General features: G+C 56.4%; 1 protein-coding gene across 6 annotated transcripts in view; it reads right to left on the bottom strand.

Moving 5' to 3' along the window:
• The window catches only part of PTPRE (protein tyrosine phosphatase receptor type E), a 143,360-nt gene that overhangs the window by 39,174 nt on the left and 90,259 nt on the right, over nt 1-13,927 (bottom strand). For 5 of the 6 annotated variants that reach the window (XM_038579114.1, XM_038579112.1, XM_038579111.1 and 2 more), the window contains 3 exons: nt 8,083-8,201; nt 1,286-1,385; nt 950-1,023 (listed from right to left, as the gene is read on the bottom strand). In XM_038579114.1, the coding sequence (XP_038435042.1) occupies nt 950-1,023; nt 1,286-1,385; nt 8,083-8,194 (286 nt within the window). In that variant the 5' untranslated portion in view covers nt 8,195-8,201. Of the gene's footprint in view, nt 1-949; nt 1,024-1,098; nt 1,259-1,285; nt 1,386-8,082; nt 8,202-13,927 lie in introns of those variants that run through there. The other variant, XM_038579116.1, reaches the window with a different exon arrangement.

Genomic DNA, 13,927 nt, shown 5'->3' with positions numbered 1-13,927 from the left:
GTTACATGCCACAACCCCGTAGAAAAGACAGGATGTGAACAGCGTTTCCAACAAAGCCACAAACTGAAGGCCTCAGTGTCTGTTTCACATCAGAGAGAAATGGAGAAAAATCCCGAAACTGTAAAACTCTAGTCCTGAATGCTCAGCATCATCCCCAGCAAAGCGAGACCAAAGTCGCAAAGGAGAAGGACTTTAACATAATTTAAAATAAGAGGCAGACAAGAGCCCCCGACATGGTCAGAAAGGGCCAATCTCCCCCCTCCAGCCCCTCCAGCCCCCAGCAGCCCCCCAGCACCCCCAGGCTGTGCCCCAGCCCCCAGCAGCCCCTCAGCACCCCAGCACCCCCCCAGCCTCCAGCAGGCCCTCAGCACCCCCAGGCTGCCCCCAGCCCCCAGCAGCCCCCCAGCATCCCCAGGCTGACCCCCAGCCCCCCAACAGCCCCCCAGCACCTCCCCAGCCCCCAGCAGGCCCTCAGCACCCTGAGGCTGCCCCCAGCCCCCAGCAGCCCCCAGTCCCCCCAGCACCCCCAGGCTGTTCCCTAGCCCCCCAACAGCCCCCCAGCACCCCCAGCACACCCTCAGCACCCCCAGCACCCCCCAGCCCCCAGCAGCACCCCAGCACCCCCAGGCTGTCCCCCAGCCTCCAGCAGCCCCCCAGCACCCCCAGGCTGTCCCCCAGCTCCCAGCAGCACCCCAGCACCCCAGGCTATCTCCCAGCCCCCAGCAGGCCCTTAGCATCCCCAGACTGTCCCCCAGCCCCCAGCAGCCCCCCAGTATCCCCAGGCTGTCTCCCAGCTCCCAGCAGGCCCTCAGCATCCCCAGGCTGCCCCCCAGCCCCCAGCAGCCCCCCAGCACCCACAGGCAGTCCCTTAGCCCCCAGAAGCCCCCCAGCACCTCCAGGCTGCCCCCCAGCCCCCAGCAGCCCCCAGCACCCTCCCCTTCCCGGGTACCTTGCTCTTCCAGGATTCCGTTGGGCATCTTCTTGTCATTGGCGCTGACCACGGCTTTCCTCTGCTTCCTGAACCTTGGGGGGACAGACCGGTTAGCAGGGGGCGCAGGGACACCCCCGGGAGCGCGGCCCCGGCGCGGCGATACCCACCAGGTGAGCCTGGAGAAGCTCTTCCTGCTGCTCATGGCTGGGCCCTCCTCGCGGGTGCCCGGCACCTCCGGTCCCCAGCCCCGCCGCCCTCCGCCTGGGCCCACACCCGCAGCGCAGCCTCAAGGAGCTCATTTCCTCTTCGAGGCTGGTCGGGGCACGTCCGCCTGCGCCCCGGGGACACTCCTACCTGAAGAAGTAGGCGGCGAGAAGCAGAAGGAGGACGCAGAGCAGCAGAGGCAACAGCAGCCAGGCCAGCTGGGGCTGGGGCGCGCCGGGGTCCGGAGGGCCTGCGGGCAGAAGGGGTCCCCAGTGCCACGAGGGACCCGAGGCAAGGACTCAGAGGACGGGGAAAGGTTTGGGCAGGGAAAGATCCCCGGTGCCAGACTCACTCTACAGTTTGCCAATGAGTTGCCCCTCCATCCCATCAGGACGTCCTCCCTTAGAGCAGAACCGCCTTCCTCGGCGCCTCACTTTACAGTCTGCAAACCAGCCCCCCGTCCAGGTCCACCGTGCTCACCCCGTAAGAGATGAGTAGCGTTGACACAGGCCAGGGAGCCTGAGCTGAGGAGGGACAGTGGAGGCACAACGGGAGCCCCTGACCCTCACGTCACCTGTCGCCCCGGGGTCCTGGGGCGCCTGCCTCTCCCCATCCTGGGGAGGTGGACGAGGGTAGAGGGTTAGCTATTCTGTGTGAGGACAGCGTGGAGAGCATCCGGGGCCTCGGGTAGGACTCAGGGCACGGGGGTGCAGTCTGGCCGTTGGGCCGGGTGGAGGTCCTTGGCCGTGCCATGATCAGGTCTTCTGGGACCTTCGAGCCCCCAATCCTACTGATCCAGGTTGACCTTCCTCATTCAGAAGGTCCCACATCCTTGGACCAAGAGCAGCTGCTGCCCTGTGGCTGCCCAAGACCTGGCCCGTAAGCCCAGATGCCGAGGGGCTCTGGTGGCCTGGCCGCGCCCTCCCCCCCAGATGTTCTAACTTAGTCCCTGCCTCCCCAGCCTGCCATGCTGCCCTCTCCTCACCAAAATGTCCTTGTCCCCAGGGAGCGTGGCAAATGCCACATCCTCCAGGAAGCCCACTTGGCTCCCCTCCTGTGGATCCCAGAGGGTCCGTATGTGCCCTGAAGCACAGACTCCACTCTCCTGGAGTGAACAGGCTCTGGGGGTGACCGTCTTCAGTCTGATTCAGTGGAAGCCCCTCAAAGGCAACAACAGGACTTCCATAGCTTTGAGTTCACAGGAGCACCAAGCAGGGACTTGAGCCCAGCGGGGACACAGCAGTCCTGCAGCTTCCCGCCCCCGGCACTGCCCCCCGCCCTGAGTATTCTAAAGATCTTTATCTGCATCTCATGTCCCAGGTTGTAAGCACCCTCCCCCTCCAGGGCCTCATGCCGACTCCGGCACCCTGTACGTGGGTGTATGCACGTAGTTCTAATAAATGACAACATTTTACTGACTCGAGTGACCCCTTGATGTAGAAGGGCACGGAGCGATGTCTGGTCTGTGATGAGAAGGTGGCCGTGGCCACCATCAGCCTGGACAACCAACAAGACACCCTCATTCCAGGCTAGGCCAATGCCTCTCCCACCTGGCTAGTGACCTCCCAAGCTGAGCCATACGACAAAGCCAGGGTGACAGCAGGCTCCGGGCCGGTGCCCCAGGCTGCAGAGCTGCCCTGGGGAGCTGACCTGGCCTGAGGCTTTCACACTTGCCCATCCAGGGGGTACCCTCCCTGCACTACCAGGGTCTTGGAGCAAACTCAAGCCCAGGCTTATGGGGGAGATGCCTGACACCCAAGGGGCAGAGCTGGGCCCAGCCTCAGAGAGGGTCGGGTGCCCCACACCCAGACTGGGCTCCATCGCCACCCTGCCAGATGCAACTACAGAGCACAGGCGTGTGCCCTTGTGTCCCTACTTCTGCATTTGCACAGAGGTCGGGCTGCCCCAACTCAGCAACTATCTTGGCAGTGACTTGACTGCCTAGCTTGTGGGTCCCTTGTGGGTCCAAGGGCTGGGTGGACCTGGCGGACGGAGGGCCATGGGCCTGACCTGGAGCTTTGTAGGGCACCCGGACCCCAGACAGCCCATCCCTGGGGGGTGTTGTCAGGAGGCTCCAGGGCCCAGCCTCCCGGCAGTAAGGACTACAGTTACAGAAGTGGGTGTCTCCTTGAGGACCGAGGCAGAATGACCGATGGCCTCAGAGTGTATGTGTGGGGGGAAGGGGCTATACTCAGGGGCAGAAAGCGCAGATCACAAGGACAATGCCAGCCACTGCCTCTGTCTGGAGGGCAGAGATGGGCTAGGAGCACTCAGGAGTCCACAGGCCTGGCGGGGGCTGGAGAGCTGGGGCATCCGTGTCCGGCCTGCAGGTGGGGGTGGCCCCAGTGGGGTCCAGAGGAAGGTGAGCCCCCTCCCCACTGTCCAGTCCTTCCAGCGTGCCAAAAGAAGAAATTCATATTTTCACCCCCAAATCATCTGATTTTTAAATACAGATAAGTAATTCAACCTAAGTGCAAATTTAAAAAACACAATGAGGGATCCCCGGGTGGCTCAGCAGTTTAGCACCTGCATTCGGCTCAGGGTGAGATCCTGGAGTCCCGGGATCGAGTCCCACGTCGGGCTCCCCGCATGGAGCCTGCTTCTCCCTCTGCCTGTGTGTCTCTGTCTTGCTCTCTCTCTATGTCTCTCATGAATTAATAAATAAAATCTTTAAAAAAAATAAAATAAAAAACAAAATGATCCAGGAAAGGCCTCTGCAGGCTGTGTCCCCCGAGGGGGCCAAGCGAAACGTGGAAAAAAAACAAAAAACGGGTGACATAGGCCATCAGGGCAGCTCTGTGGCTCGTCTTTCTCGTTCGGCCTGTGTCTTGGAAAGCTCCCGCGCGGGCACACACGGGCCTCTCCGTTTCATTGAACTGCTGCTTGCACTTCCACTTTGTGAATAACCCAAAATTTCCATGGACATTTGGGTTGTTTCCAACTTTTGGGCTGTTACCTACAATTTTACACCTGGTATCTTTTATCTCTGTGTACCTTGAAAGTGCGTCCGTAGGGCACTCCGAGAACGGGACCCTGTGCATCGGTGTGCACACACCGTAAATGGTAACAGAGACGGCCACGTGGCCACCGGCAAACTTTGCAGCTTCCAGGCTCACCCAGACTGGGGTTTGGGGCCAATGTCTCCTGCCTATTAGCCACCCTTTTAATTTTCGTCAATCGGATAAGGAAAATAAAACCACTTTAATTTGCACTTCCCGGGCAGCCCCTGTGGCGCAGCGGTTTGGTGCCACCTGCAGCCCCAGGTGTGATCCTGGAGACCCGGGATCGGGTCCCACGTAGGGCTCCCTGCACGGAGCCTGCTTCTCCCTCTGCCTGTGTCTCTGCCTCTCTCTCTCTCTCTCTCTCTCTGTCTATGAATAAATAAATAAAATCTTTAAAAAAATAATTTGCACTTCCCTAATTTCTATAGAGTTAAGCATCATCCGATGATTAATAAAACGTCATCAATTCGGTATTTGCACTGGGCTTGGTCATATCCTCCACGTTTTCCTGCATTACCTTTTTGCTTATTTGTTTTTAGGAATCCTTCCTGTAATACGGACCGTCACATCTGGCTGTGCTGTTTGGGAATATTCACCCTCAGCTCCTGCGTAAAGAAATGTCCCTTGCTGAGAACAAACAAAACGGTAATTTTTGGCTATTCGGTGCACCGTGCCAACGTGCCGTGGTCATCCGGAATGATCCGTCTTTCAGGGAGCAGAGTCCCAGAATCCCCCCTGGCATTCTAGGTCCATGGAGCCTGTCCACGTGGTATCACCGAGATCCTGAAGTGGAGCCAGTGTCGACTTCCCTCCTGGTGTGTGACCAGCGACCGATGCCAAGACCGCAAAGGCCGCAGCAGAAGCTGCAAGGAGCTGTGAGCGTCACATCCGTTCCGGTGGGCACGAGGTCACACGACAGTCCCTCCACATGAGGGAACACCTGACACCCACAGCCACCTTGTGAGCCAATCATCTTATGTTCAAGTGAACCGACGAGGCCCCGGAGGGCGCTGAGTCACCCTGCCGGTGCCCTGGGTGCCATCTGCAGGAGAGCCCTGCAGCTCCACCGTCGCTTCTCCGGCACGTGCGTTGTTGTGGTTACTACGCGCTTCTGCGGCTGCCGGGCCTCGGACAGCCAGCCCCTCCCCGCCGGGCACGGGACACACGGTCCTCGGGGCAGGTCCGGAGGGTCCCAGGCTGTGCAGTCCCGCCAGTGGCCTCGCATCCCGACGCCTGCTGGAAATGAGGCAACACAACAAACGGCAGTTTCCGGGTGCCGGGGGCTTCTGTCTCCTTTTTTTTTGAGGTTTTGGACTCCTCTGGCTTTCAGCACGAGGACAGTGCTTCTCCTTGCTGGCAGCTGGCATCCACGGATGCCACTTAAGATGAGTTTGTACGACCTTTGTCTGGGGTTCGGAGATCACGTAAAGCTCTTGAGCTGGATGGGGGCTGAACCCCTGACCCCAGCCGGAACAGTGCCACCTCCAATCACCTTGCCCAAGCTGCTTCTTCCAGAGGGAAATTGATAGTTTTTGCTCTCCCAAGGCCTTGTGATGAGCAAGTGCGATGCTTAATTTGTGTGTGTATGTGTGTGGGCCATGAGCTGCCAGATGTTTGGTCAGACATCGTTCTGGGTGTTTCCAGGGGGTGCTTTCTGGGTGAGATTGAGCATTCAAACTGGGGGTCTTGGAAAAGAAGATTACACTCGTCTCCCTCCCCTCACTGTGGGTGAGCCTCGTCCAATCAGTTGAAGGCCTGCACAGAACAAAAGCGCTGAGCCTTGAGCCTTCTGTGAGTAACAGGGAAGTCTTCCCGCCTGATTGCCTTCCAACTGGGACATCACTCTTTCGGGTTCTGTAGCCGCCTGCCAGCCTTCAAACTCAAACTGGGACACTGGCTCTGCATATTTTGGACCTGACAACCTCCACAATCGTGTGACCCAATTCCTTGTCATAAATATAAATATAGATACGAGTATAGATGTAAATGAAAATATAAATACATAACGGATCCCGTTTCTTTGGAGAACACGAACCAATTTGCCAAGGGATACCCTATCAGAGAAGTCCCTGAGTTTTATGCCTGGGAGTCTCGGAGGGACGGAGAGGGAAGGGGATGGGGCAGGCATGTGGGCACTGGCACGAGGCCCCGATGCACGCTCGGCAGGGGGTGGGGTGGACCAGGCCTGCTGGTTATAGGCTCTTGCTGCCCTGGCCATGGACAGAGCTGGCTGCCACAGGCGGGCCTCCAGGCTGCCAGGGAGGTGTGGGGTTGCCCTGGGGGTCCCCAGGTTTAGCCCAGGGGACCCTGAAGTCTCCAGTCGGGCTTCTGTCTGTGTTGGGCTCACATCCAAGAAGGAGACATCAAGGGACCCTGAAAAGCCAACTTTCTGGGCAGTCAGAGACGGGCTGGGGGCCGGGCCTCCTCTGACGCCTTCTCCTGCCAACTACAGCAGCGGCCCACGTGGACGAGCTCCCGCACCCAGCTCTGCTGCCTCTTTCATCCTCACAGCACTGCCGAGCAGTGGGCACTATCATTACCTCCGGTCTCACACATGGGGATACTGAGGCACAAAGAGATTTTTTTTTTTAGGAACATGCTCCAGGTCACTCAGCGGCCAGTAAGCGCAGCACTGGGACTGCACACGCACGGGCTGCGTGACGCCAGAGCATCCGCTCCCGCTGCTCCTTCTCCCCCTCCCTCCTCCTCTTCCTTTCAGTTTGCACGGCCTTTATTGCATTTCATTGATGTAAAATTTACATACTACAAACTCCCCCTTTTGAAGCATATGATTCAACGATTTTTAGCTAATTTGCACAGTTGTGCCACCGCCGCCACAGCGTCTCAGGACATTCCCATCCACCTGGCGCCCATCTGCGGTCACTCTGCGTTGGCCACCCCCGTCCCCCCGCCTCCCCGCCCGCCCAAGCGCTCGTGTCCTTCCTCTTCCATCACCTGTTCTATTCCGGGCATTTCCCCTCAACGGAGCCACACACCACGTGTCTCGTGTCTGGCTTCTTCCACTTAGCGTGTTTCTGGGGTTCACCCACGTTGTCACAGGTGCCCGTTCACTCTTCCTTATCCTTAACTTTCAAAATATGGAAAAGGGGACGGCTGGGGGGCTCAGTGGTTGAGCACCTGCCTTCAGCTCAGGTCGGGATCCTGGGGTCCTGGGATCGAGTCCCACCCCACATCAGGCTCTCTGCATGGAGCCTGCTTCTCCCTCTGCCTGTGTCTCTGCCCCTCTCTGTGTGTCTGTCATGAGTAAATAAATAAAATCTTTAAAAACTATATGGAAAAGGCAGGATAAGAGAGCAACGAGCCCCCCATACCTGCCACCCATCCTTCTGATCAGGACAAGGAGCCGTGTTGGGTCTATGGCCCGCCCACCGCCAGGTCCCCACTCGCTCATTCTCAAGTCATCTCTAGGCCTCGTGTGGTCTCACTCATAAGGACTTCAAAATGCACCTCTAAAAAGTAAGGACTCTTCTTTTAAAAGTATAAATCTGACCACGACCCTAATATCTAAGAATATTAATACTCATTTCTTGATCGCACCAACTGTGTATCAATATCCCCTATGGACTCAGCAGTGCTCCTCCAGGGTGGTCTGAATTGGCCTCCCACGGGGGGCCTGCGGGGTGGGGGGTCCATGAACCCCTGCTCTCCTGCCTCCCACCGAAGCGGACACCGGCTCTCAGCGCAGGGCTGCCCTTGCTGCCTTCCGAACCCTAAGCTTTGTCCTGGTCAAACTGCCAACAGCTGGCTTGTGGGGCAGGTGTCACCTGCGAGCTGCTGTGCTCAGCCGCTAGGGGAGTCAGCCTCACTGTGCCCCCCCACCCCCCCACCCCGTGCCCCCCCCCACCCCCCCCCCCCCACCCCCCGCCAGCCTCGTCATCCCAGCCCAGACAGCCTTCTGGGAGGGGCAGGTGGCCGGGTCCTCACCTGAGGTCGTAGAGGTCCAGTTGCTGTAGGCTGGGGTGGTCTCGTTGCCCTTGAGCGCCCTGGCGAGCGGCAAGCTAACACCCGCCAGCAGGAGCGGACAGATGGGCTCCATGGCGAACCTGCAAGAAGCGGGGACAGGCTCAGAGGACTCCCCACCGCGCACCCTCCACGGAGAAGGGCAACAGGCGGGGAGCCGGGCGGGCAGGTGCCGGTGGGCCTCCTTCCGAGTGTTGCCTTGTGGATCTGGGCTAGGGAGCCGGGCCTGTGGGCCACCGAGCCGGGTTAGCAACCCCGTCAACTATTCCCAGGTTGTAAAAGCTCGTGCCGCCGGGGTGTATTTCCTTTCTTGTTTGCTTGCCTCGTTTTGCAGGGAGAGGGGAGGTGGGCAGGGATGTGCAGGTGTCCGGGGAGGGTGAAGTCTGAAAATACCAGGAGATGGAAGATTCTGGGAGGCAGCTCCGCAGAGCCTCAGCGAGGCCCTTCACACGGCTTCTAGATCGCCACACGGTAATGATTTGGTCCACATTTCGGGTACATTCTACAGGGTCTGGAGTGCCATGCCACACGGTGTACACACAGGTGCAGCATTTCTATTCTGCATGGTGACACCCAGAGAAGCGCAGCCCCCTTGGGAAGAAGCACAGGCCCATGTGGTCACAGGGTGGGGGCCAGGGAGCGGGAGCCCGGCCCATCTGCATGGGGCCCACCTCCCCTGTCCCCCTGGCCACGACCACAGCTCACACCACGGCCCTTACCCTGAGTGCAGGTCTTCACTGCCTCCCACCCGAGCTACAGGAGCAGGTCCCTGTGTGTCCAGCCCCGGACCCTCTGCCTTTCCCACACTCTGGAGCCTGATGGACCTTTCAAAGGCCAGCCCGGTCCTCCCAGGCCTGAGACGTTAACAGTGAGAACGGGCAAGGGCAGGCCGGGCCAGGACCGAGTGTTCCTCGGAGCCACCCACTCTGCCTGTTGTTCTCTCGAACTTCCTGCATGGCTCCAGGGTGGGGGTGGGGGGGTCACCTTGCCTCCTCTCTGAGCTCTCAGGTGAGGCAGAGGGAAGCCCCCACCTCCCCCAGGAGGGGCCACCATCAGCACGTTTCTAACAGAGCCACGTGGACACTGTTAGAGCAAGACGGAGGAAGTCTTTATTGGGTGGGTGGGTGAGTGGGTGGGTGAATGCACCGAGCAGACCCAGATTGCAGTGCTGTTCAACATAGGAAAAGGCTCTTTCACCCAGACCTGCAAGGGCCACCTCAGATCCCCACTCGGCGCACCCTTTTGCCAAAATAACCTTAGACCCTCAGAAAACGTGGCATTGATCTCTGGGTGGTGTAGAAGAGGACTGGCCACAGGAGAAGGTGGGTGGCTGCAGAGCCGAGGGAGATGTGGTGGTGAGGATGCGCGCGGTTGAGCTGTGGGCTCCCTCCCTCCTGCATTTCCCACTTGGTGGTCAGCCGGGGTGCCTGTCTGCTCAGACAGCACTTTCCTGCAAAAAGCCTTGCTGAGGCGTATGAATGCACCGAGGCCCAGAAACACTGGTCGCTTGTAATTAGAGAAGACATCTGAACCGGCACCAAAAATAAATAAATAAATAAATAAATAAATAAATAAATAAATAAATAAATAAATAAATAAATCATTATGTTCCAGCAACCACTGCTGCTGAAACGGAGCCATCCTGAGCCTACAGCTATCCCAGGACGACTGCGATAGCCACAATCAAGGCTTTCACCTCTTTCCCTCGTGTTCATGTCCCAAGTACATGTTAGACTCTCAAAGTGAGCCACACGCACACACACAACAGCTCGTGTCCCGTGAGCCTCTGCCACGGCCAGGCCTTCCTGTGGGCATCGCCCTCACACCAACCCTCCAGGACTGAGAAGCTGAGCCCCACGAGGAAGAGGAACTGGCCCAAAGTCCAGTCAGAGGGGATGGAAGAGGCGTAATTCGAACCCAGGACCGACGGAGCCAGAAGCCCTCCAGCCTGGAAGGGCAGCTCTGCACCGGCTGCATTAAGCAGAATGTGTATTTTTTTTTTTAAGATTTATTTATTTATTTATTTATTCGTGATAGACATAGAGAGAGAGGAAGAGGCAGAGACACAGGCAGAGGGAGAAGCAGGCTCCATGCTGGGAGCCCGACGCGGGACTCGATCCTGGGACTCCAGGATCGCGCTGGCCGAAGGCAGGTGCTAAACCGCTGAGCCACCCAGGGATCCCCCAGAATGTGTTCTTGAACAAAGCTTTGACATAGTTGAATAAACTGCAGAGTAATCGATTAGGAGGTACTAATTGGTTTATTAGAACTCAGAGATGCGGGCCTCCTAGTTGAAGCATTAACTCATTTTTCTTGTTCACGTGCATTAACTCAAAACCCTCCCCTCTAAATGCTCAATGATCTAGGAGAAAGCTGACACTTTCGAGCCAGACCAAAACCATCTCTTCACAGGGCAGACACCTTGGGGTCGGTCGCGTCCCCGAGCGGCAAGTGATTTGCCCGCTACGGCCAGCAGAGGGCACTGAACTTGGCAGACTTCAAACCCCCTTGATTGCGGCATTTTTATTTTCCAGGCGGATGACACCGTCCTGGCTCTTCACCCTCAAAGGGTTGGTGCAAGCCACCAGTAAGCACGGACACGAATCCGTGCAAAACTAATCCTTGACATCACCATTAAATCCACCGTGAATTTGAAGGGTTTGTACCGAACCTATTAAACGTTAAGTACTGTGGGCGGAAAACATGTTGGATGTCAGAACTGAGATTATCAAAATCGTCTCCAACAAAGCAGCCTTTGTTTTTACTCCTGTCCCAAGTCAACCAGCTATCTGTCGATTAGAATGGCCTTTTTCCTCCATTTGATGCCTTTTTAGGGCTCTTTGTTGGGCACCTGGTCTGGAGCGGGCAGGTTGCCAGGCCCTGGAGCTGCAGAGACGAACATGAACATGATCCTGCCCTAACGCAACTGCATGGAGCTGGGAAGACGGCGCCACACAGCTCCCCCCGGGACCCCAGCGTTCCAGAGACGTGCGGTCACGGTGCCCAGGAAGGAAGTGATGAAGCGATGACTCGACCCACCCAGGACCGCGTCGAGAAGGCCCTTGAATGTCATGTTCAAGACTTTAGTTTGGTGTTACAGGCTCCTTTCCCATCACAACCTACCTTACTAGGACCACTCGAGGGCATGATAAAAAGATGCCGACTCCTGGGCTGGACGCCAGATGCATGACATCCAAATACGGGGGAGCGACGGGTTTTCTAGGGACCACAGTTGACAATCATGGCTGTGAGCAACGAGCTGCCACGGAAGTTTCCAGAGGGAGCCCTGGAAGCCGGTCAGGAGCCACAAGAGATGGAGCATCAGCCTCTGCTGCCCCAGAGTGGTTGGGGGTGTGGGCATCCCCGGGCTGCTCGCTGGGGACGCAGCGTCTCAGGTACCACAGGATGGCCCACATTTTCACAAGATCCCTGGGGGCTTCCCATGCACATAAAATGTGACCCACACAGGCCCACACAGCCCAGTAAGGGGGTGTGGACTAAGCCAGGATAACGGGAATGGCAAAAGAGGGAGGGACTTGAAAGGGGTCTCAAAGGCGGAACCCGTGCGAGTGGTCGTCAGCCGGATGCGGTGATGAGCAGGGCTTCAGAGGTACTGGGGTTCCCATCTTGGGGGATGGAACGGGACGGGGCGTCATTCACTAGCTGACATTGGGAGAACAGGGGGTCCCCAGTCTGAGGATAAAGATGACTTGGGCTTGGAATATAAAACAATAGTACAGGCTCCCATTTATTGAGCTCCTATGAAGTGTGATAAGCCATCGAGGCAAGCTCTGAGGCAAGCTACCTCACCAACCCTCCCAGCAATCCTATGAGAAAGGTCTCCTGCTGTCCTCGGAGATGGCCCGTTGAATCTCAGGGTTCTGGAACATTCTAGTGGGGACTATCAACAGGAATTGTGTTCAGGGCCTGGGGCTTGGCTGCACGGCAGTGGGAGCGGAAGGGCCAGCGTGTGGGTGAGTTGACTCTGAGGGTGTGTGGAGGGGCAGAGGCGAGGTTGTGGCGCCAAGCTGAGGGACGCTACTACACTTAGGGACAGGGGAAGAGGAGCTGGGCTGGGAGTCTGGCAGATGGCAGCCGGGGGGACAGGTGGACGACAGGAGGCGGGTGGAGGTGGAGACCCCACGGCAGGGCAGGGAGTGTCCTGACCCCTGTCCACTTTCCCCAGCCCTTGCCCACATGCTTCCCCTCACTGGGTGACCCCCCTCTCCCCTGTGCCTTGACCCCACCAGCTTCTGAGGTCCAGCAAGCCTGAGAGATATACCACCTGCGTCTGTTCACAGTCATCGGGGTGTTGGGTCTCCCAACCGGACCTTGAGCCTCTGGAGGACAGGGGATGTCTCCTGCCCCACCCAGGCTGGCCTCCCCAGCTGACTGGGAACTCCGGGGTTTTTGAGGGTGTGGAGTCGTCCCCGAGCCAGTGGCTTTGAGGCTGACCCCTCGTGTCTCGAGGGATGGAAAGGTGCCCTGGGTGTCCCTGAGCAGACTGAGCCACGCTGCCTCTGCAGCTCAGACCCATCCCCCGTGGCTGAAACGCCTGGTTCTTCTGCTCTCAATTGCAAGACCGACTCAGCTCCGCCACAGAGGAGCAGAGCTAAAGATTTGCTCCAGCTTTGAAGCTGCTACAGTTAAAGAAAGAGCCCCTGGGAGGGGCCACGTGCAATTTCTCATCCAAAACAGGCCTCTTGAGGGCAAAAGAGAGGCTGAAACAGTTAAAGTCCTATGCTTTCCTACAGTATTTCATTATCGGTCAGCATTTGGTTTTATTAAAATGGAAACCCACTAAGCAGTTCTTTTCGAAAACTATTTTTAAAAATTAAAAAAAACATCTCCCTAGGAAACAAAACTACCAGGGCACATTATTATTTTTAATAAAAAAAAACTATTTTTATATTGATTACATAGAAATAAAATGAGGACATGGACAGAATGCCTATTCTCGGTATATATTCACCCACTTTGATTAATTTCTTAGCCTTGCCTGTTCCTAATACGTTTCACTTTTAATGTATTTTTCAATATCCTTAATATTAAAAAATTTCCACAAAATTGACTTCAGTGTTTTTCAAATGAGCATCTTGTGAGCTCTCATCATTTATTTCATTTGCTTTATTCCTTCCTTGCTTTTACAGCAAAGGATTTTAACGTCTTCCTGTTCACAACCTATGTTTTCAACAGTCATAGGCCTCTATGAGTTTAAAGCCCTGAGAGTTTTTTGTTCCTTTTTTGTGTGTGTCTGTGTGTGTGTGTTTTCTGCTCTGTTTGTTGACTACTTTTACTAAATATTTCCAACTAATTTAGAACAAAATGCAACCAACGCGTAGGGCCCCGTTTATAGAAAAGCTCACTGTCTTTGTAGGACCCTTAGGTTGACTTCCAGAGCAATTTTTTGAAGGCCCAGACGTTTCTGAGATCTGACGAGCAGGGACGAGAACGTGCACGCTCCCCAGCTAAAGTATTTTTAAAAACTCAACATCAGCTTCATTACATAAACTTGTAGCTCAGCTACTCAGTATGTGCAACTGTTGGTAAAATCTGACATCTACAGCTTCTATTTTAACTGGTGGAATATTTAGCTGGCGTGGGCGCAATTAAAAACGATCTGTACGTCAGAATCCATTCTAAGCGCGATACGTTCACCCCAAACGCTGAGCTCCACCAACATCTACAGACTTCTATCATCCCACAAAGCAAATAAACACATCTTCGGCGTCGAATTCTTTCATTGCATTTGCAGTGATCTTAGCAATCATGTCAGGGGCTCGCCTTCCACGGGAGGAGCCTCTCGATC

Source organism: Canis lupus, chromosome 28 (genome assembly GCF_011100685.1).
Source record: "Canis lupus familiaris isolate Mischka breed German Shepherd chromosome 28, alternate assembly UU_Cfam_GSD_1.0, whole genome shotgun sequence".
Classification (NCBI taxonomy): Eukaryota; Metazoa; Chordata; class Mammalia; order Carnivora; family Canidae; genus Canis; species Canis lupus.
Note: the sequence above shows the minus strand (reverse complement) of the source record. Positions and strands in the feature narration are given on the sequence as shown.